Raw genomic sequence first — 27,379 nt, forward strand, 5'->3', positions numbered from 1 at the left:
TGTCAATAAAAGGATTTGTACATGTTATCCTGAAAAAAATGAAAGGGGGTGAAAGCAAATTTGCTTAACTTATTGTTTACTCTTTTATATTACTGTGTCCTTTAGAAATAAAAAGATAAGGAAATCTAAATATAGTCGAAATATGTCATGAATAGTGAATTTTGTGAGTTTCCACACAATCTTTCTTTGGTCCACACACATACTAAAACACTGAAAACTGAAATTGAAGAATATTCTTTGCTTGATGTAAGTCATCTGAAACCATAAACCATAAATCGTCATGCCCTGATAAAGCACGGATTAATGAGAAGCACCTTGGCGATGTTTTGTAATAACATCTAACACCGTTTTTTATATCATACCCCGTTATGTCAATACAAACAAATTCGTAATATATAACAGTACGATCAAAGAGTTTTGAAACTGAATACTTTATACATTAGAAGATATTGTCTCAACATATTGAAAGTAATAAACACCTGTTTCCTTATTCAATCCGAAATTAGGCTTTAACCATTAGTATACATGTCATGCCTTTTTCAAACAAAATAAGCCTTTGGCCACTATCTGAAAATCAAAGCACAGAAGGCGCTGAATTTGTTTGGGTCTCAGATTGTCAAAAAGGTGAAGGTGGTGAGATTATAATACAATTTGTTTTTAAATAGTGCCCCAAATGCTTTCCAGCATTTAACTTGTAGTAGATTGGCTATAAGACTAATTACAACACTAATATTTAATCCAATGTTTATTTGATTTAAACAATTTGAAAAAAAGAGTTGCCTTAACTGGGATTTGAACTCCAGACCTCTTGCTTCCTAAGTGAGCGCCCAAAACCCCTCGGCCAGGGTGAATTGATATGTTAACGGCCTGAAGAAAACCATATTATTCTAAATAAAATTTTGTAACGACGCTAACTGTTGTTTAACACTTGTGTAAATAATCATGGCGCTTACTATAAGCATGTGTATCCAAAAAGAATAAAACAATAGTAGAAATCTTCGACCATTTGGGAATTATTTTGCTTGAAAATTAATGCGCCTGTCATGTGACCATTTTTACGCAGTGGTCTCCCCTGAATTTTTCGCCTTAGTGTTACATGTAAAGGGAGTAACCGCTTCAAAAAGCGGACTACTTTCGGCATTTGCAATTAACAGCATTAGAGTCTGAAATTTTGCTAACATTATTTGTTTTGTCGACCCAAACAAATAAAAATGATTATCACAAATTCTGAATAAATTGAAATATGTTAAAGCCACTGGCTAAACATTCCTGATGATATTAAACAAACACGTTTTGCCGTTTTTAAAACTAAATTACATAGGTATGAAAATACTGACAATAATAAACGCGTGTTGCTTTCAAAAATATAGCTACTGTCTAAAAATACTGATAATGAAAAACACGTATTGATTTCATGAATTTAGCCACTGTCTAAAAAAATACTGAACATGATAAACACGTGTTGCTTTCATAAATTTAGCCACCGTCTTAAAATACTGTTTATGATAAAAATGTGTTGTTTTCGTGATTTAAGCCCCTTGCTTAAAATACTGAAATAATAAACGCGTGTTGCTTTCATGAATTTAGCCACTGTTTTAAAATACTGATAACTATAAACGTGTGTTGCTTTCATAAATTTAGCCACAGTCTTAAAAAACTGATAATGATAATAATACACACAAGTTCCTTTCATAAATTCAGCCACTGTCTTAAAATAATGATAATAATACACACGTGTTACTTTCATAAATTTGGCCATTGTCTTAAAATACTGATAATAATACACACGAGTTGCATTCATAAAATTAGCCACTGTCTTAAAATAATGATAATAATAAAACACTTGTTGAATTTTTTATTGATGAATGACTCGTGCATCTGAACAGTTGAAACAAAGAAGTGTACAAGTACACTTATTTTCCGTATGATTGATGGTCAAAGAGACATGCAAACAGTAGGACAAAAGACCTACCTGATATCCGCAAGAATGCCAAGATTAACTGGTCGTTTATGTTGTTGTTGTTGTGTTGGGTTTTAGTTTTCAGTCATCGAATAAGTAGACTTGGTCTTGTTTAGTCGTAGTTATATATCGTGGCATCATACATTATAAAGACTCGTTTTTATGGACAGGCTCTAAACTTACATTTTACAGAAGACTATATACTCTATTACAACTTAACAACAAGCTGCATAACAACATGATATAACAGCAGAATTTGATTATATAAATTTTTAGATATAAAGATGGCAAAATATTCATCTACTAATACAGTCACTGTTTCTGAAATTATAAAAGATTGTAACATTTTGGATAACTTCCTTGTTGCCTGATGAAATTAAGTATTAAACAGTAAAAATAAACGAGCGAGCATTATTTTATAAAGCAAATATAAAATGTGCATGGACTGGTTATTTTAGAACTAGATTAGATCTAAGTAGTTCTGTAGTTTTTATTTCGCCGTGATCGAGCATTAAAAGTGTAAAAATGTGAGAAATGAAGAATCCCTAAAGCAAGCCCAACAAGACAAAATTGAAAATGTTGCAGACTCGGTTAGATTGAGTCTGTTCATGAACGGTACTAAAAATGCAAGATACTGTCCAGGCCCCCCCCCCAGCACCGGCTTAAGCAGATTTTAACATTTTATTCTGGTAATGGTGAAATTTTGAATCTAGAAACATCCGCATATGTGTTCATAAGGCGGTTATCATTGGGACCCTTAATGTGACACGTAAGTGCCATTCTATGAAAAGCGACGTATGGTCCCCAAGTAAAAGAATGCGTGTGCTCTAATAGAGAAAACAATGAGCGGAACAAAAATAAAATGGAATTTTGAAAGGGGATCATAGGTTATGAAGCCTGCATATCACAAATATGACGTCAAAAGACAAACTTAAAAAGCATGTAACATATCCTTAGGATGATTCAACATTATTCAAGAAGGAACTATTGGAAGAATCAAACTAGAAAAATGCCGAACAGTAAAAACTAAAAGTAACACAAAGACAACAATAATGTCGTGCTGAACGATATCACTAGCGTGACGAATATGTTTCAGGATATAATGTCAGTTATGTTTAATTCCAGGAAGCGGATTCATGAAATATAAGATATAAGATTGTATTGATAATAATTATTATGCTCCTTTTAACCAACTTTAATAATTAATATAAACTACACACTCTATGAACATATGTTTGACAATATGTTTACACCGCCTCCGTGGTCGAGGGGTTAGAGTCGATGACTTCTAATCCAGTTACCTCTCTGGCGTGGGTTCGATCCCCGGGAGATGCTTTGGTAGTTAAGCACGGAGGAAGGTAGTCTAGTACTGGTGTAACTCTCCAGGAACAATGGTTAGGTAACTACCCGCCTATATGACTGAAATACTGTTTGGAAAAGGCGTAAAATTAAACGTTAATAATGTATCTTTCTTTAAAGTGTTTATACGGAGCCCCTAAGGTGACATTTTCGACACTTATTTCCCGGCATTTAATTCGTTTAAACGAAATAATAATTCGTAATTTCGAAATATTAATTCACTTTTTTCCCGGCATTTAATTCGTTTTTACGAAATATTACTTCGTATTTACGAAATATTAATTCGTTTGTACGAAATAATAATTCGTGTTTACGAAATATTTATTCCTAATTACAAAATATCTATTCGTAAATACGAATATTAATTCGTTTTTACGAAATAATTATTCGTTTTTTACGGAATATTAATTCGTTATTACGAATTATTAATTCGTAGTTACGAAATATGAATTCGTGTTTACAAAATAATAATTCGTTTTTACGAAATATTTATTCATAATTACGAAATATTAATTAGTTATAACGATATATTAATTCGTTTTTACGAAACATTAATTTGTAAGTCGTAATTACGAAATAATAATTATTTTTTACGAAATCTTATTTAAGGTAATTGTGAGTTTGACAAAAAATTATTAATCTCACAAAGGAGTCATGTACAAGCCTGGGTCAACCTTGCGACTATAAGAGTTATTATATTTAGGTATACAGGGGTTTTTAGTGAGAAGTCATTCTCAGTCCAAAATATTCTCTTTTTCCTTATTGTCAAATTCATGTTCCCATCATTTTTGAGGCGATTAATCTTTTCTGACATGTTTTTTTTTAAATGAAACATGCTATACATGTATAATTACTTTCTTTTATCATATACATAAGTAAAACTAAAAGGGGGAGGCTCCAGATTTTCACTAATATAATCAGCTGAATTAGTATATTTCCTAACAATTTATGTATATCATAAAAACATAATATTTTATTTCAAAACTCAATAATATCGACAAAACGAAACAGTAAAAATGTCCGTGTTTGGATTTGAAGCACAGGACCCACATTTTAACAAAACTTTCCTAGCGCGTTTACTGAAAGGGATGTGGCGGTAACGCTATTGACAGGCGATTATTTTAATTTATATACATTAGTGTTAAGTTATAAAACTTGGAGAGAAAAAAAAAACACTTTTTATATTGCATTTACATGCCTTGTATTTAGTCAGGAACATAGGTTTAATGCCTGCTTTATAAATATTACCAAAACTCTTTGAAACCCTAGAACATTTTATTCGTTTTTACAAAATATTATTTCGAACTTACGAATTATATATTTCGTAATTACGAAACAACATTTCCTTTTTACGAATTAATATTTCGTAATTACAAAATAATTTTTCATGAAAACGAATTAATATTTTGTAATTACGAATTGATATTTCGTAATTACGAATTAATGTTTCGTAAAAACGATATAATTTTTCGTAATTACGAAATAATATTTCGTAACTACGAATTAATATTTCGTAAAAACAAATTAATATTTCGTAAAATCGAATTTATATTTCGTCATTACGAATTATCATTTCGTGGAAACGAATGAAGTCCCTGGGAAATATTCGTATGCTTCGTATGTTTATGAATTTGTTTATTTATTATTATTTATTTGTTTAGTTATCATCACCAATTTAAAAAAGAATGGAATTTTATTGTTATTTATTTTAACTCTTAAAGTTGCAAACTACTTTTCATTTCAAATTATTTGAAAAAAATATCTTCGTAAAAAGAACACGTTTGATACATGTAGTACATTTGTAAATTTAAGGAACTTGTATTAACGATCATATTCCTTAAATAAGAGGAGCATAAAATAACAAGAACTACCGCCTAATTGATAAATGTGATACTGAGTATGTAAGATATTTAAGATGAACACGAATTAAAGTTTCATTTCTATTGACCCTCCGACAAATATTAGCAAATCTGTTCACATTTTCATCTTTTTTGATATCTATTGCATACCTCATTTACTTCAATATCATCTAGATCTTAATTTTACGCGGACAATTAACACAATAGCCTTATTGCACGGGTAGCATACTACCATAATTTTAATTTAGGTTTATAAGCTGACACAATTTCATTTAGTTTGTTCTTTGTAATATCTTGATAATAATAGTAATAAGGTCTACTAGCTATATTTTTAGATTAGTCATTCGCAATTTGTATTTTTTTCTTATTTCATTATTTCCATCTACATCTCATTTACATTTACATCTCGTGATAACACATACTATCTCAACCCTTATAGTTAAAATGAATGCAGTCTTATCGATAGCAGGAATGGAAGATATTCATCTTTAAAAAAAAACAGAAAAGTCAAGTGCAATGATAAATAAATATTTCAATATTAAGACTTGGTATTGATAATATGTTTTTATGTTTAAAACTTTCAAATGTATGTGAATGCATTGCAAAATTGTCCATGGTCTCTAGAAAGATTTGTACAGACTATCTTGAAAGAAATGCACGGGAAGTAAAAGCCAATTTCCTTCACTTATTTTTTATTCTTTTATACATGTATTACTGTGCAATCAACAAATAAAAAAGGAAATCTGAATATAGTCGGAATATGTAATGGATAGAGATTTTTGTAATCGGAAAGCCTTATGGTTCCCAGACAATATCTTCAGTGGACCCGCACAAACACTAAAGCACTGAAATACTGAATTTGATGAATATCCTTCCTTTGATGTAAGCCATCTGAAACCAAACCGGTTCCGTCATGTCCTGATAAAATAGGGATTGAAGAGAGGCACCTTTGTGAAGTTTTATGATAACATCTAACACCGTTGTTTATATCATTCCACATTCAGTCAATAACGTTCTTTCCAAACGAACAAATTTATTATTAAAATGAGAAAACTTCAATAATGCTTTATAATGTAACTGAATATTGTTGATATTGTAACTTTGTAACGATTTCAACATTACTCGTCATGCCCTGATAAAGCACGGATTAATGAGAAGCACTTTGGCGAAGTTTTGTAATAACATCTAACACCGTTTTCTATATCATACCCCGTTATGTCAATAACGTTCTTTTCAAACAAACAAATTCGTAAAATAAATATAAGTCTTTAATAATGCTTAAGAATGTAACTGAATATTGTTGATATTGTAACTTTGTAACGATTTCAACATTACATATCATCACAAATATGTTATTGAAATATCAAATTTGTTTAACTTATATCTAAATGTAAGGTATAAGTTATAGCAAACAATCCTATTAAAATTTGAGACAGATACTTAAACTTAGACAAAACAATATCCAGTTGCAAAATGTTTAAGTTATTAAATTGGTACCTTTTGTTACAGTAAATGATTTTGCCAAACTGGGTTTGAAAGAACAAACAAATGAATACAAAAATCTGACATCAGCTAAAATTCATTTGTATCATGTTCTTTAAACCGTTTAGTCATTCAATTAAAATGTTTCATATGACTCTGATTTGACAAAGCATTTTTATATTCTCATATCTGCTGATTTGTTCGAAATTATCTAACCTGATCAAAACTGAGACTGTTTAGATAAATTATAATAGCGATGATAAACATTTTGACAAAGTTGTTGAGCGTTGCCGATATGATAACGTGTTTGATAATTTTAAAGTTGATATTAACCTGCTCCTCGGAGCCACATTGCTCCAAATTTCATTATGAGGAAAAACTACTGGAAAAAATGATCAGGACAGAAATTCTTGTTGAAAACATGAAAAAACAAATAGATGACATAGAAACTAGAGTTACTGGGACATTAGCCAAACTTAACGAAGATACAGTCAAATGGAAAGGTGAAATAGAAGCAATGCAAGATAACAGCAATACAAGTCTTCAACTGCTCCAGGAGAAAGCAAAAAGTGATCTTGACAAAAACATGCAAGAAGTGCAAGACCTGAAAGGTAATCTGTTTTACTTGTGTGAAAAAGGTTTGATAAATGTTGTTAAGGATATTAAAATGATACAAACCTGCTTTGTTACTTTCACTCATTGAAAAGAACAGAGAAACGAGAATTCTGGAAAAAGACGTTCAAATAAGATGAGTTGATGAACAAAACAATTGTTCAAGGTCTAAATTAAATGTACAAGTATATGTTGACATAGACTTATTTAACACTGTCTTTTGAGACCGGAAAACTTAAAATCAGAGACATTTGATAAGTATAAAGGCGGTTATTTAATACAAATTAAGAATATCATTGCCGTTCTTCTTTGTTCGCTGTTCATCACGTTCGTTGTTATGTTACAAATGACATTTGAAAGGTTAACGACAATGATAAGCATTTTGCAAGCGGTCATATTGATTTTTTGTAAATTATAACGTCACGGTGGAAAACATCATCTTACGAAACAAAAATTTAGATTGTGCACACTGTCGACAGAAGAGTGCATGTTCAAGAAAATTGTGATATTTCCTGAAATCAATCGATTTTTACGGCATCACTGATCTAACTTATAGTAATATTATAACGTTATAAGATCATTAAAAAACATGTTACGATATAGAAATACCATCATTTTATTTTATGGTAAAAAAAACTATCTGCGAATTTATCAAAGCGTATTTAACAATTATATCTTTACATCTGGTACTATATGATTGAACATATGTCGTCAATTCGAAACCGTATGAAATCAAAGAACAGTACACAAAATTGATGAAACATTAAGAATAGTCGTATATTATTTTGAGATGAATAGGGTTAAATATCTTCAACGTGAGAATATTTTTGTATTGCATCTAAGGAAAGTGTCATATTGAATTACAATTTTAGTAATGTTATGACTTTCATTTCAGCAAAAGTTGTATCGCCAAAAATTGCTTTTAATGCAAGAAACATAAAGAACAGAAAACCAGGTGCTGGCGACACCATTATATTCACTGACATTCTCCTTAACCTTGGTGACAGTTACAACACTGATACTGGAGTATTTACTGTTCCACTTGGAGGCATTTATCTGTTTACTGTTCAGTTATGTATTTATACTAGTTCATATATTGATTTTGGATTAGTGGCTGATAATGTTTATATGGATGAGGCAAGGTACAGAGATGATTCAGGTCATATTTGTTGCTATAAGTTAACCACAACTGTCCATATCAAGTCTGGAACCAAAGTTTGGGTGAAGGTCATATATCGCACGGAAAGTGGGGACACTTTGTATCACAATGACGCACACTACTGGACATCATTCTCCGGAGTTCTTATTCACATAGATTAACAGATAACATACAACATAATTTTAAGCTAAAAAAAATAAGTATAGATCATTATCTTGGTCTCTACAATCGCCATGATTTTGTTGTGTTGAGAATAATATGAAAATGTTAGAATGAAGAATGTTTGTTAATATCCATAAAAAAGACTTTCGCATGAAATCAGTCATCCTTGTATTATTTTGCAAACTCGAGATTTTGTCGAACACGGAAAAACATATTTTTATGGTTTAAATGACATAAATACTATTTATTGAAAAATGAACCACACAATCAGTGATAATTAACATTGTGATTGTAACAGTATTGAAATTTTAAACATTATACTCATAATAGCGCAATATCCTTAAATTGCGAAAACACGCTAATTGGCGGAGGCGCTAATAAGCGTGTTGGCGCTCTGCTGTTTAAATAAAAAAAACTCGTCCCGCGCCCCGCCTGGCAAAGTTTTATTTATTAAACTTGCCCTTCGCCCCGCTAATTAGCGTGTTTTCGCGCCGCGCCCCCGCCATTTTAGCTTGTTTATTATCGACTTTTTGCTTGGCAGGGTCTTGTGGCGAAAACACGAATGGCACAAATCAACCGCCAAAGGATATACATTAATCAAGCATATCACGATCAAATCTGCCATGCATAGTCCAGGACGATTCAAACCGAAACAATTACTCGAACAGGTTCGATCGTATATTTGTCTTAGGAATACTGGCCGCCTACATAAAACCCTTTTATTTTATTAATATTTTTCTGTAAGTATAATTACCAGTATTTATTTGAAAAGGATATAAAAGGTTTGTCATGATAATAGTATCTGCAATGAAAATTTGCAAAAATCAAAATAAATTTTCATCTTTATTGATGTTCTTGCTTTTAAATACATGTTACTGTCTATTAATTTTGTTAAGGAAATTATCAAAAGAATAATTCCAGACATTGCAGTCATTTGTTCCTAAAAACCACGTGCTTCGGATGGTGAAAGAGAAAATCATAAATTACTGCTTTAATATAAGCATTATAAAACTTTGAATATGACATGAACTTAAACATGATATTCACAAACAATGTAAAACATGTATTCAAAGTTTATAAGTTTTTTAACTAAACTTTTTGATGGAAATGAATTCAAAACAGATTATAAAAAAGAAAAACACCTGACTTGTAATGGGGGATAACTAGAATAAATATGAACATATTGACATGCCAGGCTTGTCTTCCTTCTAAGAAATACGATATTTCGTATATGTGAAATAATCTGTTCTCGCATATTGCTATTATATTGTGTTTGCTTTTGTATTTATATATTTCCGGTGTCGTGTCTGGGGCCTGTAGACGATAGCAAAAGCAACATGTTGCTCCTTAACAAGGCGGATGGACCCTCTTATAAGCCAAATAGATTTAGAAAACTGTCTCCCTTATCGGGTATGCTACCTTATTAGAATGTTCATTCGAACAAGAGGTAGTTTTTGGTATCGTCTACGGACCCCTGACATGACACCAGAAATGCTCTTTATAGTTTGTATTGAAAGACAGTATGACTGTAATTAACTCTACGCAATATATCTTTTGTATCTTGTATACTTTATAATTTGATAGTCAATTTCTAGTTTTTGCAGAGTAAATACAAATTCGATGTGGTTTTTATATAAATGAGGTCTGTTACATACATTTTATGTCATCCTATGAGATAAATGTAAATATCAGCATATCTCCATATATTTATTCGATTATAACAAATGATATTTGCTTAGATGTTATGATTTGTAATTTATTGTACATATGCCATGCCCTGTTTTTGTTCGTTTTGTAAATATATTTTGCTCTTCAATATTGGAGGAATAAAAAAGTATCTATATCTATCTACCTTAACAAAACAACCACCTAGACAATAATGATATAGTGAGGTAGGTTATGAACTGCCTTTCCATCCATCTCTCCAGTCTAAGATCTTGCGGGGATCTTTAATTTTGGTTTTATCATTTCTATCATCAACATCATTATTATTATTATCATTATTATTATTATTATTATTATCATTATTATTATTATTATTATAATTATTATTATTATTATTATTATTATTATTATTATTATTATTATTAGTATCATTATTATTATTATTATTATTATTATTATTATTATTATTATTATTATTATTATTATTATTATGGCATTTTTGCATAAGAAAATTTTGGTATGTATAACGTATAGCGCATGTATGAATGAAATATCATGATTAATATTATGGTATATGTATTATTCAAAAGATTGTCAATATGTGTTTACATTGATAATTCTTGAATATTCATAATATAATGCTCAGGACAAATGTCAGTCAATTCTTCTATCTTTGTACGTACATATGTTGTGTTTATGATAAGCTTTTGTCAAGATATAACCGCTAAGGCAAATTGTAAAATATCGATATGAATTTGCTTTCAATTTTCGATATATACTCATAAATGAAATATTTAGAACCATCCATTTTCCATAATTTCACTGTAAAAATATTGTTCACTGCAATGAAACATATTTATCTTTCACTGCAGAGAAACATATTTTCCGCATATTTTCACTGGTGTCTTGCCGGACTACTGTTATTGCAAGTACACTAAGGAGAAGCCTTTGCAATCAGATGTTAAAATGAGAAAATTGTATAAAATGAACAGAAATTTCAAATTTATTCTATAAATACAGGATTTATTTTCCTCTTGTGGTATGAAAATTGCAATATTTCACTCGTGGCTACCGTAACTCTTGGAATATTTACTTTCATACCACGTGATGAAAACAAAATCCTGTACTTATAGAAAAAAACTTGATTATCCTCTATGTATTTAACTGAAATTTATCCTCTGAAATAGGACATACATATCTCCTGGCATGGTCCAATGCTAACTTTAGAGTAGCTAAGATCAGGGTGTAATGAGGCATGATGCTTTAAATTGAAATTGAATTAAATTTGATATCTGCTATATAAAAAATTTAATGATATTGTATTAGACTAACATTCTTTGGTACGTATTCAAAATATATTTTTAAAATAGTTAGACGAAAGAAGCTCCTTTAGAATAAATTTTGGGAATAGCAATACAATAATAATACTAAAGTGTTATAATTATACAAGAAACATGTTAAAATAAGGAACGTTCGGTATAACAATTTTTACATTTTGAAGCACATATCTTAAGTAACAGAGAACCTTTTTAAATTTCACAGTTTTATTTCATTTAAGGTCTGCTTTTGACTAAACACAATAAGCATAAACTGTGAATGAATTTAAAAATATGATTGTCAATCCAGATCGTGAACGTATGTAACACTCCATTAAAGTGAAATTATGCCCATCTATGTGTAAATGGTTATTGTAATGGGAAAAGTCAAGTTGACATTAAATTTTGCCATAAATGTTTTAAATTTTAAATCTTACTGTGTAAAATTAATCAATAATACACGAGACTCTCTAAAATTTCTAAAAACCATCGTTCTGAATGTTCGACTAAAAGAGCATGGCATTCTTTTGTTATTTACTTACATAGTTTTCATATTTCATCCAACTCTTTTTTCATTACCAACAACTGGTCATTCGACATTATAAGAGTCAATCTTTTGAAATAAACAACCAATTTGACTCGACTTGACGATATAAAAATGAGCATAATTTCCCATTAACGTGAGAAACGTTAGTCCATTTAAGGCTATTCATCATCGGTACATTCCAGCCTCATCATTGTTGTATGATACATGTATCCATAACATTAACTCCCTTACACTAAACATACATATCTACAATAAAGGCAAGGATATCATTTTGCACGCATTTTGACAATTTTATGTTAAAAAAAACATTTTTCACCCATCTACAAATATAACACATAGATACAAGCGAAGAATAGTATTTGTAACAAAGACAAACATGTGTGATGAATTGTTTTCTAATGAAAGCAATGTCAAATTTTGAATTATAGTTATACTTGACCAACAGAAAAAAAATGGAAATGGAGAAAAAGGAACAACTTTTGACATTTTTCTAATTCTTCCTGTAAATAGTGTTCAGTAAAATTATCACTGATTTAATACATTACTCCATTCAAATGCACATACTGTGAATTGAATTAGAGTACTTAAATGCACTTGTCTTGTACTTTTTAAATATTCTGGCAGAAAATAAATAATCTATCAAATTGTGGCATATGCAAATTTTCTAATTAATACAACAGATATCACATTAATTGAGATATTGCACTTCCGGTGAATAATCGAATGCACATCCGATGAGTTATCAATTCAATAACTTCCGGTTAGTTATTAAATGAACTTCCGGCACTGCGTTGTTTTTTCAGCCTTAATCATTCAAAATAAATGTAAACACTCAGAAAACTATTGTAGTTATTGATGATCAACCTCGTGACTTGAAAGATATCGTGTATATAAATGAAGAATTGAACTGTGTTCCAGTTACTTGTACATTGTTTTAAACCAAATACTGAATGGAAATTGATAGTGAATTGTTGTTGATGTGACTTTATTTGGGAATCATTGTTAGTCAAACATATAATAACTATGGAAATATATAAAATAAGATTTCTATGGAACCACATTTTATTCCTTACATTTCACTGTATAACGACCACAAATACGTTTGTGACAATGCCATGTATGTATATGAAACATTCACAAAATGTGAATGAAACTTGTGCAGAAATATCTTTTGTGAAAACTAAATGTAACGTTTTAAATTGTGCGAACATGTGCGCATTGAGTACAGGATGTTTCTCGTTTTACTACTCGGATATCACCAAACGTTGTATAGGATGTTTAATGCAGTATACGTTACTACATTCTACAGATAGCTACACTTATTATATACCGGTCAAAGGTAAATACTCTTATATAATTATTGAAATTTTACCTTGTTATCTTACTTTGTCACATTAAGATTCATTTTAAATCCGCAGGGAGAGGGTAATAGCTAGTCTGAAGGTTCCTGTAGCCGATAATGCACGTAGAAACTGGCATTATTACTGTTCTTGAATTAAAATATACGTCTCATTCGGTATATCAGGATTTCGATGTTCGTTGTTAGTATTTTTTAGGGAATCGGTTTTGTAATTCTTTTCACGCGCGAGAGTTAAGTCTTTTGACAGTTTTATTTTAAACTCACACTCATTTTAACATCTTGGAACAACATCGGGTACACCATTTTTATTTTCAACATGTAATGCAAAATGTAAACAATGGTAAAATGTATAAGTTTTATCTTATTTCAACGTCAGTTAACCATCGGCAGTAATTTATTGTAATATTCTTAAATAAATTAAACCAAATATTTGTGTGCACAATTGTTTTCTTGTAAATTATTAGCTAGCAACTAAATCAATTTCTACTTTCGTTTTGTAATTGGTACCATATTTCGCAATTAACAACATAAATAACATTTTCTATTGAAACATTAAATTATTCATAAGAAAGTAATACATTTTAAAATCTAAAATTGTTTAAGTTAACTTCAGTAAATTTAAGTGCTATTTAAATATAAAATAAAATTTTTAATCGAAATAGATTATTTTAAATACATTGTATATTGTACATGTTATGTTATTATTATTTTTTTTTTTTGTAATTCTCAATATTTTATTTAAATTTCAAATTTGTCATTAAACTTGTTGTTAAATTGTGTCATTGGTCACCTTTAAAAATCACAGTTAAATGGTTGTTCATCATGGCAAAAAAAATCTTAGCATGCATTCGGTAACAGTAATTTTCTGGTAATTGGTAAAATTCTTACTTACATTTCCCATCATAAGCCCTTGATATTATAGCTTTTCCTTACGTAAAGACCTCTCCTATTTCCAATATGCATTGCCCTCCCTTGATGTACCTATCTCTATTTGGATAAAATAGCATATATATTTATGTTTATATTATGGTAATGTGTTTAAAAGCCAGCTTGGAACAGATATTTTTAGAAACCTTGAACATGTATAGTTTGTCAGTGGTACTGGTAAGTTAAGGTAGTTTAAAGTGTAGTCTTCAACTAATCATGCTGAAAGTACATTTAGTAAAAGTGCCTTTAATGGTAAAAAAACTATATTGCTTCTCTTAACATCAAAACAAATCGTTAATTTTTCTCTTCTGTTAAATTAAATGTAACTCATGTAAAATCTATATGCCTTAAAAAATATAACTTTCTATATATTTGTTTACAGATCAATCAATATATTATATACACTTTTAATATATGCACTGCTGTAACTTTATGCTGTTAGTGTATATTTAAAAAAGTACACTTTACTTAGCACATTCAAATTTATAAAAAAATAACTGTTGCTGTATATTTTAAACATCACGTTCAAATAATAATATCTAAAGTAACATACCTTTGGTAAATTACTTTAGTAACTATATATACAAACAATTTATTCCAGCTGTCGCGAATTTAGCGATATTTTTTACATTTCTATTTATTTTTTGTGCCTATAATTTAGTTCAGTTGTATAGTTTCACCGTCGGCTTCATTGCATGAGTTATTCTTTGCTTCTACTGAAGTTGTATTCACGTAAACAAAAGTTCTATTGTTAAAGTTTCCCGACGGTGCCACTGTTCACGATATTTTCTAGAGCCTCACTCAAATATCTTAATCCCTATTGTTCTGCCTCCCCGACGGCGACGCATTTCCACGTAATTTTGTATTATACTCTTGTTCTATTGTTCTATTTGTGCTATATAAATAAACGAAACTTTGGAGAAAATGTGTATTGATAAAAAGTGAATTGTATAGGTCTACGTAATATGTAAGTTTGTGTTGGATATATCTTGTGAGTAAAAAATAAAATGCTATTATTTATTTGAAATAAGTTAAAAATTGGAAGTAAAATAAACTAAGCAAATTACTATCAAAAAGGTGTGTTTGTTCATTGTCTGAATAATTAAACTAAAAGGGATAAAAAGGATGTTCACGACATTGATTGGCGCCGGAACCCGGGAAAAAACAAAGATGGCTTCAATTCCGTATGTAAAAGGCGTGCGAACTAGATACAAGAACAGACTCACGGAAGATGTTCAGAAAGGTAAACATTTCATTCAATATAGCATATGGATAAGGATGATCCATTGTTTTCCATTGAAACAGTCATTAATAAAATACAAAGTTATATAGAAAAGCTTGAAATGCAAACAGCGAAGTTAGCTGAGGTTTTATCCGAGAATGATCCGGAGAACTCAGAACAATTACTAGCTATTGCAGAGGAAGATACAGATTAAATTTCTGAAGCCTCAGATTTGCAATTTCGCTTTGAAAGTCTGAGGGAAAAATTTATGTCTGAAACAAATCAAACGTGCACGCACCGTCTCCCGGTTATAAAGAGATGATTGATATGCAACACGAATTTCAGAATATTGTTGTAAATCAAATCAAGCAACAGAATGAGCAAATGTCAAGGCAACATGAGTATTTTGATAGACAAGAGAAGAAAGAGTTAGAGAAAACCATGACTGCGAAATTGCCTAAACTGGATGTGATTCCATTTAACGGTGACAAATTGAAATGGTGAGACTTTTGGGACATATTCAATACATCTGTGAACACTAGTAAGAACATACCAGATGTCCAGAAATTCAACTATTTACGTGGTAAATTATACGGAGAAGCAAGATATGCTATATCCGGTTTAGAAGTATCAGGTGCTAATAACCACGTAGCTATCAAATTATTATGTGATCGGTTCGGCAATACACAAGAAGTGGTTGATTTACACTGTAGAAAGTTGATCAATATACAAAGTGCATCTAACATTGTCCAAAGTTTACGATATTTCATTGATACGGTAAAGAAACTTCTTAGTAGTTTAGAGGTACTACACAAAGATATCACTCAAGAGGTTTTTATCTCTATGATTCGGGAAAAACTACCGGAACCTGTCTTACTACAGATTGAACTATGTAATACTGACGACAACTCTTGGACATTAAATGCATTTCGTCAAAAATTGAATGCATATATTGTTGCAAGAGAAAGAAGTGAGAAAAAGAATAGCATGGACAAAAATAAAATTAAACCGACCACCGGTGGTACACAAGGAAACCCCAATACTGAGTTTAAGAAACAAGCTCATGTACGTTTGGTCCCAAGAGAATGTCCCAAATTGAAAGAAGCCAAGTAACTTAAGGCGAAACCCTCGTTTCAAATTATGTGCAGAGGAGACCCACAAACAACAACTCCAAAAAAGACTATTCTATACTTTGTAGATATTGTGAAAAACAACATTGGAGTGACGAATATCTAAAGTAAAGAACAATTGAAGAAAGAAAAAAAGTGTTAAAAGGTAGCAGTTACATCTGTCTAAAACTTGGACATAAATCCTGTTATTGTAAAAAAGGTAAGCTGTGCACACATTGTGGTGAAAGAAATAATCACCATAGAAGTATATGTCCAGCAAAGTTTAATAACTCAAATACAAGCTCACATCTATCAGGTGAAGTGGCTGATGATACAACAAATGATGTCGGTGCTTGTGGAACTGTTAAAGACATACAGAGTCCTACTACAGAAAATGGATTAGCCTCTTTTTCGGAAATGATATTGATGCAAACAGTTAAAACAAAGGTATATAATCCACAGAAGAGGAAGAAATAAGAATTCTGCTCGATTCAGGTTCACAAAGATCTTATGTATCCGATTCATTAGCAAAGCGGCTCGACATGAAATCAGAGGGTAGTAAAAACATTAATGTTATGACTTTTGGTTCTGACAAGTCAAAAAAAATGTCAAGACAAAGAAATCATAAATGCAGATCAAGATAAAGAGTGGTGAAAAAATTGATGTTTCTGTGAATATACTACCTGTTATCAGTGGCACAATTCATAGAAAACCTGTTACGCATCTCTATGAAAATGCCAGTGAGATTCTCAACACCATTGCACTGGCTGATACAATAACAAAACAGCATGAAACGTGCGAAATTGAAATGTTATTAGGTAATGATTATTACCCAGACATTGCACTGTGTCAGAAACTCGAAATACAACCCGGTCTTTATATACTAAGTTCAAGATTTGGTTGGATACTAACGGGACGTGTAAAGAAAGATGAACAAGAAAATCAAGACATGAACATGTTGATTCTGACTCATGGAGATAACCTGACCAAATGTAATTCATTTGCCAGTATTGATAAAGAGTTACCTATCACTCCAAACTTGGAGGATTTCTGGAAAATGGAATTCATAGGAATCATGGACAATCCAGACCTGTCAAATGATGAAAAGGCTATGACAATATTCAGAGATACAATTTCATTTTCTGAAGGCCGCTATCAAGTTAAATGGCCATGGAAATATGACGTACCAGATCTCCTTGTAAACAGAAAATTAGCATATGGTCGACTTAATTCTGTTGTCACCAAACTGCAGAAGAAACCTGAGCTGATGTTCAAGTTTAATGAGGTTATACAAGATCAACTGAAAAAAAGGGATAATTGAACAAGTTAATGTGGGGTCGAAGCATTTGGGTCCTGTCCACTACATCCCTCATCATGCAGTTTTGACACCAACAAAATCAACAACAATGCTGCGTATTGTTTATGATGCATCTGCAAAATCAAAGCAAAGCCATGAAAGTTTAAATGAGAACCTTTACAGAGGCCTGGTGATGTTATATGACCTATGTGGTATACTGATGTGGTTCCGATTACATAAGATTTGTATTGTGGCTGATATAGAGAAGGCCTTCCTTCAGATTGGCCTTCAGCCAAGTTAAAGAGATGTAACACGTTTTTGGACGTTACTGTACCGTTCCAGTACCGTTCATGAACAGGCTCAATCAAACCGAGCCTGCAACATTCTCAATTTTGCCGTGTTGGGCTTTCTTTAGGGATTCTGTATTTATCTATTCTATGGATAAAACGTAGTGACAAACCAATTACTGAGAAAGACAACCTTATTGAATACAGATTTTGTCGTGTTCCATTTGGTGTGATTTCATCTCCGTTTTTGCTCGGAGCTACTGTGGAGTACCATCTTGAGTCACACACAGTCCAATCGCAAACAAATTGAAAAACGACATCTATGTAGACAATCTTATAACTGGAACAAATTCGCAGACTGAAGCTTTACAGCTTTATCAAAGTGCAAAATCTATATTCAATGAAATATCCATGAATTTGAGAGAATGGATAACAAATAATGGTCATGTAAATGCTACAATTCAAAGTAAAGATAGAGCTGATTCAAGTGGAATGAAGGTACTTGGACATAATTGTAATACAACTTCTGACACAATTTCAATCAAACAAAGTAATGAGGAACACAGTGAAGAAAAGAAAGAAACCAAACGTAGCGTTTTGAAAACTGTTGCCTCGATATTTGATCCGCTTGGGCTGTGTTCGCCAACAGTGCTGAGAGGAAAGCTTATGATTCAGAAATTATGGAGTCAAAAATTAGATTGGGACGATGAAATTTCTAAAGAAAAAATTATGAATGGTTAAAAATCAAATGTGATTTGAGTAAAATCAGCAATATCAAGTTACATCGCTGTGTAACGGTCCCCAACTTCTCCGATGGTGAAAGTGTTCTTGCCTGTTTCAGTGATGCATCAGCAAAAGCTTATGCATGCACTATATATTTCCATCAAGAGCTACGGAACGACAGCAAAGCTGAATTAGTTATGTTAAAATCTAGACTTGCTCCAGTAAAACAATTAACTATCCCTAAATTAGAGATCATGGCAGTGCTTTTTGGGGTTAGATGCTTACATTTTGTGCTGAATCAGTTGAAATTAAACATCAACAGGTGTTTTCTGTGGACCGATTCACAGTGTGTGTTGCATTGGCTAGACTTGGAAACAGAGTGTCTGAAATCAAAACACACAAGAATGTGGAATTTAGATTTGTGAGAACATTTGAAAATCCTGCCGACATAGCTACACGTGGTATGGATATACACAATCTTCAGAATAATGATATGTGGTGGCACAGACCAATATGGCTTGCTTTGCCAAAATCAGAATGGCCTTCATATGACATAACTATAGAGAGGATGGAAAATACACACGATACAGTTACAGATGTGGAAGCTAAAATTTATGATGTAAGCAGTATTTGTGTAAAATCAGAAATAAGACCGTACGGAATCAATGCCGAACGGTTCTCATCTGTTTCAAAACTTATAAGAGTGACAGCATATGTTTCAAGATTTATAAGTAATATACGTGGTAGAACAAAGCGTAACTTTGGTGTTATCACGTCCGAAGAACTTAGAAATGCAAAGACATTATGGCCGAGTCATCTGCAAGCAAAACACTACACAGATACTATCAGTTCGATATAAAGTGGAAAATCTAGTACTATACAACGTCAGTTAGGTTTGTATATTGACGGTGAAGGGATACTGAGAGGTCATGGACGCCTCGAAAATTCAGATTCAACATTTGCTGCCAAACGTCCTATATTACTACCAAAGGGAGATTACCTCTCCGAGCTTGTGATACAGAAAGCACATACTGAATTACTACACAGTGGCTAGTCACAGACCCTGAGTAAATTAAGACAGACATACTGGATAATCAGAGGTCGTGCATCTGTTAAATCTGTACTAAAGAAATGTTTAGTGTGTCAACGCACAGAAGGTGGTCCATACAAAATGCCGCAAATGCCACCGTTACCGAAAACCCGAGTTTCAGAATCTATACCGTTCTCGAGAACCGGTCTCGATTACTTGGGTCCAATATTCATCAAAACAGAAACGGTTCTAAGAAAGTGTGGGTGTGTCTGTTTACTTGTTTGGTTACAAGAGCCGTGCATTTAGAGATGGTAGACGATATGACCACTGAAAAATTTCTAATGGATTTAGAAGATTTATCTCTCAACGTGGATCACCCGAGATTATAATAGCTGACAATTCTTTGCATTTCAAGGCAGCTAATAAAACATTAGAGAATATGTTGAAAAAGATTGTGCAAGCAGACGACGTCAGAGCTATGCATCGAACGCAAAAATAAAATGGCACTTCATAGTTGAGCTCTCACCTTGGATTGGAGGGTTTTATGAGCGGTTAGTTGGGTTAGTAAAACGAACACTCCGAAAAAATGTCGGAAGGAACTTATTAGCAAGAATGCAGCTTCAAACCCTATTGAAAGAATATGAAGCAGTTCTTATTTCTAGACGTCTCGTATACTTGGAGGATGATATAAACTCAAATATAACTATCACGCCAAATCATTTCCTGTCATTTAACCGGAATCTAAGTCTTCCGGAAGTCCAGACCTGCAACAAAAATGATGATGATTACGTGCCATTTAAAAACTCTGAGACTGAGATTTTGAAATTATGGAAAAAGGACACAAGCTTCTAAACTCATTTTGGCGAATTTGGCGTAATGACTATCTTTTGAGCCTAAGAGAAAGAACGCAATCTAGGTTAAAAGCAGGCAAACTACAATCGTCAATAACACCATGTTAACGTAAAAAATACGTCAATGATAGCGCAAACGATAGTGAGCTGGATTATGTTTAAAATGACCAATGCAATGATGATGCCATATATGATCATTTTCATTGAAATAACTCGGACACGGATGACGTCGAAGTGATCAACGTTACGACCAGCGATGATGGAGAAGACGCCAAGGACGGCAGCACCACGGATCCCCGAGGATGTCCAGACAACGTTAACACTAATGACAGTGAAACATATGAGTCTACATTTGAGACCCCGGATACAACAGATGATATACGTAGAGTAGTGGTCGGAGAAAGCTTGACTCGAGAAACAGAATATACTTATAGAAATGACGAAGTGATACATGAGGAAACCCTGTGGTTTGTTGTACTGACGGTCATATGAACTTTGGATATTTTGCATTAGTGCTATTCACAAACACTGTGTTCAAATTGGAGAAATTAAACTGGTTTTAAAAGACATGGGAATATATGATTTATATGTGTATAGTGAAGAGAAATTGTGTTGACTGTAAATAATATAGTTGAATGTGTGCCTTTTAAATTTAGATAAATCATGTGTATATAGTGAGGAAATTATTTAATTCATGACTTTGAATTTTGAACTTATATAAATACTTCTATATATTAACAGTCAACGTAGTTAAAGCTTATTCGTATATTGATTGTGTTAAGGAAATGCTTATATCATTATGATTTGAATTTAAAATGTGGTTTACTTTTTGGTTGTTTAAAATTCTGGTTAGTATTTTCTCCGTGGGGAGTGTCGCTAATTTAGCGATATTTTTTACATTTCTATTTATGTTTTGTGCCTATAATTTAGTTCAAATGTATAGTTTCACCGTCGGCTTCATTGCATGAGTTATTCTTTGCTTCTACTGAAGTTGTATTCACGTATACAAAAGTTCTATTGTTAAAGTTTCCCGACAGTGCCACAGTTCACGATATTTTCTAGAGCCTCAATCAAATATTTTAATCCCTATTGTTCTGCCTCCCCGACGGCGACGCATTTCCACGTAATTTTGTATACTTAAGGACAGTGAAAACGCACGGTCGGGATAATTGCATTTTAACAAGGAAAATATATTTCTTTTAAATATTTTTTCACAGCTTCATAAAACCGAATGCATTCCGGTCATTTAGATACCCACGTTATGAAAAATGATTGCATTTTAATGAAATTATTGCATAATAAAGACGGTACCCGGAGAATCAAAAGTAACACTTTTGGCTAATTGTGATAAGATGACAACAGAAAAACAGATTGAACAAATTCATGGTTACTTTTTGAAATGAAATTATTAATGTTTTAAACTGTTAATTATAAACTTGTTAAACTAATTAATATTAAACTATTCCAATGGTCAGTTTTAGAAATCGTAAAAGCTCACATGGAAATTGCATATTCTCACTTTTCCTCTATAAAAGGTGATAAATTTCAAACACTACTGAAGACTTGCTAGCAAATTATATGCAATGGTTCTACAAAGAAACCATTACAGCTGGGTTTATTTAGGACATATTCAGTATGGTCTATCTTACAAACAAAGCGCCAACCGTTTTGGTGTCCATCGGCCTACAATTTATCGGCTTCACCAGCGTTTTTGCACTACACTACAGGCCGAATGGCGTAAGATTCCACAGGTGACTATCCGCAGCGTAAGATCTATGAGGCGACGATGTACATCTGTAAGAGACGCTGATAGAGGACATTGTCGTATCTCAAGATCCCGACGGTGACATTACGAATAGACATTTATGAGTGAATTTGTATTGGATTTTCATTTTGGTTTTTGCCATTTCTCTGATGAAAAAGTGTGATTTTGGGATTTTCACCTTAGGTTTTTCGATTTACTGGTGTCCATTTGATTGCAAACATTTTAAATTATTTGCAGTTGTTAAATGTGTGTTTTGTATTAAAGTAATGATATATATCTAATTGAGTCGTTAGTGTTTTGTTTTCATGTAATAAAATACATATAGTGAGGGCGTGCGTTTTCATTGGCCTTAAGTATATTATACTCTTGTTCTTTTGTTCTATTTGTGCTATATAAATAAACGAAACTTTGGAGAAAATATATATTGATAAAAAGTGAATTGTATAGGTCTACGTAATATGTAAGTTTGTGTTGGATATATCTTGTGAGTAAAAAATAAAATGCTATTTTTTATTTGAAATAAGTTAAAAATTGGAAGCAAAATAAAATAAGCTAATTATCAAGGTGTGTTTGTTCATTGTCTGAATAATTAAACTAAAAGGGATAAAAAGGATATTCACGACACCAGCTGTACTATTTCACTAAATAAAAAAGTGTAAGGTGTACTAAAATAAATTGCACCATTAATCATTCTTTTAAATGAAAGTATGGTGGGCAATTGGTAACATATTTCATAACTTATAAATTGTTTCACAAAATAAAATTAATTTAAAAAATTGCCATATTAAAGTACATTTAAGCTAACTAAAGTTCAGTGCATTTTAATAATTGCATATATTTACTTTTTATGCGGTGCAGTGTAAAAAACACAATTGTTTTATTTCTATTTTTAGTATAAAAATTGCATGAATCTTAACTTGCTATAAAAAAGTAATTATAGTACATACCATATCTAATCTACTTAATTTTACTAGTTTAAAGTAATTTGTTTGGTGTTTAGTTAATGTGTCAGCAGAAATGGAGTTTACTCATACTCTTACTCACATTTAAAAAAAATCAAAGTATTGTTTTAAACAAATTAAACGTTCTGGAAAATATGCTGGTAAACATATTACTTCCAGTACTGTTTACCCTGTAACAGTTGGCGTCCAACGGGGGAACCGTGACTAATATAGCTCAAAGTTTTATTTACATTGCTCTGTTACTCTGAAAAATTCTAAAATAAATTTCAGTATAGCAAAAAAGTATATCACGGTTCAAAACTGTTCACTATTTAACAAAATATGTTATTTAAAAAAAATGTATAAGCGGCCAAATAGCTCAGTCGGAAAAGCTGCGGTACGGTATTCCAAGGGTCCCGGGTTCAAGTCCCGGTCAGGCTGCACATTTTTCTCACCCTGTAACACAATAAAATAATCAATATATACACAAACGACGTGGAATAGGAAAATGAAAAAAAAAACTTAAAGGGATATTCAGGCAAAATAATGACAAAAATATTTAAATGATCTTATGTACATTAATCATGGTAAAATGACATTTCTTAAAGTTTCAGCATGAACTTCTGTTTAAATTCGATATATTTTGGGTTTAAAGCGTAAAATATATATCTATATATGTTGAACAAAATTTATACGCAAATAGAATCACCGAAGAATTTTTAACAAGTCAGGTGACTTGAGTTACAAAAACACATATTGTGGATATTATATGATTGAAACAAGTCTAAGTCATTCATTTAACATGTTCTTTAACGTTTCCAGAGTTCGCTTTGACAACTATTGTGACATCCTAATGCCCTAACCTGACTCACGCGGGTCAAGTTAGGAAACCATCATTTTATTCTTTATATTGAGAAAAGTTTTGTTCCTTTGACTGTCTAACATATTCACTTTGAGGGCATTTACAGAATAGTAAATGAAAAATTCAAAACTAAGAAATGAAAATTTGCCTGTGTCTCCCTTTAAATAAGACGTCTATAAATAAGACGTCTATACAGCGTCTATATGAAGATATTTACTTATAGAATATTTAAATATGATTTGAAATAAAGTAAATGTAAAACTAAATTATAGTAAATGAATTAACTAAACGTCTGGCACGAGACAGGAAAAGCAAACAGTGCGCAAAATTTAGAATATTTAAAAGAACCAATGCATATCTTTCTCACATAGAAACAAAAAAAAAATAATCGGACAAATACAACACAGAACGAGTGGCCAGTGTTCACGATATTGAACGGGTGAGATCGACAATGTACATCGGTGACGGAAATTGTAAAGTTTCACCGATTCAATACCGGAGGTTAAACATACACGATAAAAACTAAACGCAACCGAATAAAAACGCGCGTGCACGATGTTTCCGCTTAAATAAAACTTAAAAAAGCTGCCATTAACATAAAATTTCAATATGTGACAAATGGAAAAGTGCGACAATTACCGAATATTGCAAGATTCGTATATTAAATGCACATTTGGGTGTATATTCCATATGGCATATTAAAGGCTAAATAAACATTCAGTAGAAGAAAATAATTACACTTCAAAAATGTCACATGACGACACGTTCGAGCTTTATGAAATTTCAGTCCTGTTAAACCAGCCATTGCAATTTGCATTTGTAAAAAATTCGAATCAGAATTTGAACAACATCAAATTTATTTACCAAATATGTTTACATGTATGATAAAATGTGATGTATGGTTATGTTTAAGCAGATTCTAATCAAATTGTAAAATAAAATATGAATATGATAAAAATGTCCTAACTAAAATTTTAGCTTATCTCTGTACAAATGCCTTATTAATAGAGAGATCAAATAGAATAGATGTATTTTGTCATTATTTTTAACTAATGAAGTCCATTTTATTATACATGTTGGCCTATTTGAAATATTTTACTTGTTATCAGCAAGACTTTTTATGTTATTATTAAGAAATTTGTATTGCTTTCTAGATTTCTTGATGTGTTTATATTAGACAAAGATAAGAAATTATACTCCAAAGTATTATCCAAATTCCCCTGTTCTTCTGTTTTCATAAAAATGCACATTCAAACAATACTTTTAATTGTGTCATTCCATGTTGCCATAGACTTCAAAGGCGACATTAATATTCATGTTGATACCATCCCTTATGCATGCCTAATGCCATATTCTAACTTCATAAAGGTAATTTCAGGAAAGAACGGCAACATGTGTGGATATTTTCAGTACAACAGTCACTATTATAGTTTTAACACAGACCTCCTGACAGTAGAGGAAGCAGAGGTAGACTTTTATAATCAACGAGTAACACAGTTAAAATAAAGATACAAGTTTTTGAAAATATGTTAACCCTACTCTGCTCGAACCAACATCGTATCAGCGTTGCAACCTATTAAGAGCTAAACCAGCGTGTATTACAGTGCAGTCCGACCAGGCTGTATACTACTTGTATACTACATGTAACAAGCAACTTCTTTTTTAATTTTCATCTTGATATTCCCTCAATTGATATAGCGGAAATTCCCGAAAATAGTAAGATAGGCAAGTTAATTTAAGGCATTTAGCAGTTTAAGTGTTAATCAAAAATACAAAACATGCTACTTCTTACTATATCTCTTCATTTACCGGAAATAGAGGATATTTGTTTGTTTTAAGATCAAACATATTTCACTGAGTGGACACCGGTGAAAGTAAAATAGCTGGTGAAATATATTCCAATATTACTTGCAAAACAAAAAACAATTTCTATTCATTCCATGCCCTTTTAGCCGCGTAACATCATGCGTTCTTCTTCATGACGTCATCACATCATGACGTCAATGTACAAATGTTGAAATTAAGTTCTGTAATTGATCGAAAATTGTTACATTCTAACACAATGTATGCAGTTATTTACTTGCTTTTCGTTAAAAGAAGAAAAGTTTACATACGACGGAATTTATTCCTGGTGATAATTCTAATTAGTTATTAAACATAATTTTCATCTGCATTCTTGAAAATATAGTCCGGCTACAGTGAAAATTATCAAATATAATTTCACTGTGAAAATTTCCAACATAATTGTTAATAGTTTTCTAAGAAAATATGTGTACAATTGTCCTGTTTCTTTAAGTGATTAATCATCAATCACCAACGGAACGTGGCCTGTTCAATGTCATGTTCATATCATAGTCACTTACTAATTGGATATACTACATAAATTATAAAAAATTCAAATGTACTTTTGCAGAGTAAATGTTCCAGTTCTGGTGGCCATCTTGTTTATGTTGAGACTGCTTTAGAACATAGTTTCCTTGAGAATATTAGCGCACTTATTCCGGGAATAACAAGTAAGTACATTATTATATAGTTTAACTTAGTACGACAAAAAAAATTTTTCTATGTAATAAGTACGTAATTTAAATACTTATAAGATAGCAAAATTGGATAAGAGGAGAACACATATAGCAGGATAAAAATGAAAAAACAAATTAAGTATTCGAATTTAATGAACATTTGGAAATTTGAATTAGCATTAATAGTGATAAAATTTTGAACTATCCTTTTAAGGAATTGATATTTTATGCATCGATTATTTCCCCTCTTTCTTTTATTTAGTTTCCTTATCTATTTCATTCTCGTTAATTGTTTTAATGGTTGCATTCTACATTTTTTTAACTGTAACAGACAAAAAGTTTTGGATCGGAGCGTTCTTAGATTC

The 27,379-nt window shown here is 31.5% G+C and overlaps 2 protein-coding genes across 2 annotated transcripts; both read left to right on the forward strand.

Moving 5' to 3' along the window:
- Nucleotides 1–6,796: 6,796 nt before the first annotated feature.
- LOC132728140 (heavy metal-binding protein HIP-like) lies at nucleotides 6,797–10,436 on the forward strand. Its single transcript, XM_060713766.1, has 2 exons — nucleotides 6,797–7,271; nucleotides 8,168–10,436. The coding sequence occupies exons 1-2, from the start codon at nucleotides 6,917–6,919 to the stop codon at nucleotides 8,590–8,592; spliced, it is 780 nt and encodes a 259-aa protein (XP_060569749.1). The 5' UTR covers nucleotides 6,797–6,916; the 3' UTR covers nucleotides 8,593–10,436.
- Nucleotides 10,437–13,029: 2,593 nt separating this feature from the next.
- LOC132728139 (uncharacterized) lies at nucleotides 13,030–27,028 on the forward strand. Its single transcript, XM_060713765.1, has 3 exons — nucleotides 13,030–13,460; nucleotides 25,874–25,962; nucleotides 26,909–27,028. Exons 1-3 carry the CDS (start codon nucleotides 13,145–13,147, stop codon nucleotides 27,026–27,028), a joined length of 525 nt encoding a protein of 174 aa, XP_060569748.1. The 5' UTR covers nucleotides 13,030–13,144.
- Nucleotides 27,029–27,379: the final 351 nt, after the last annotated feature.

This window comes from Ruditapes philippinarum, unplaced genomic scaffold (assembly GCF_026571515.1).
Source record: "Ruditapes philippinarum isolate M1 unplaced genomic scaffold, ASM2657151v2 ctg3819_1_1_1_1, whole genome shotgun sequence".
NCBI classification, from domain to species: Eukaryota; Metazoa; Mollusca; class Bivalvia; order Venerida; family Veneridae; genus Ruditapes; species Ruditapes philippinarum.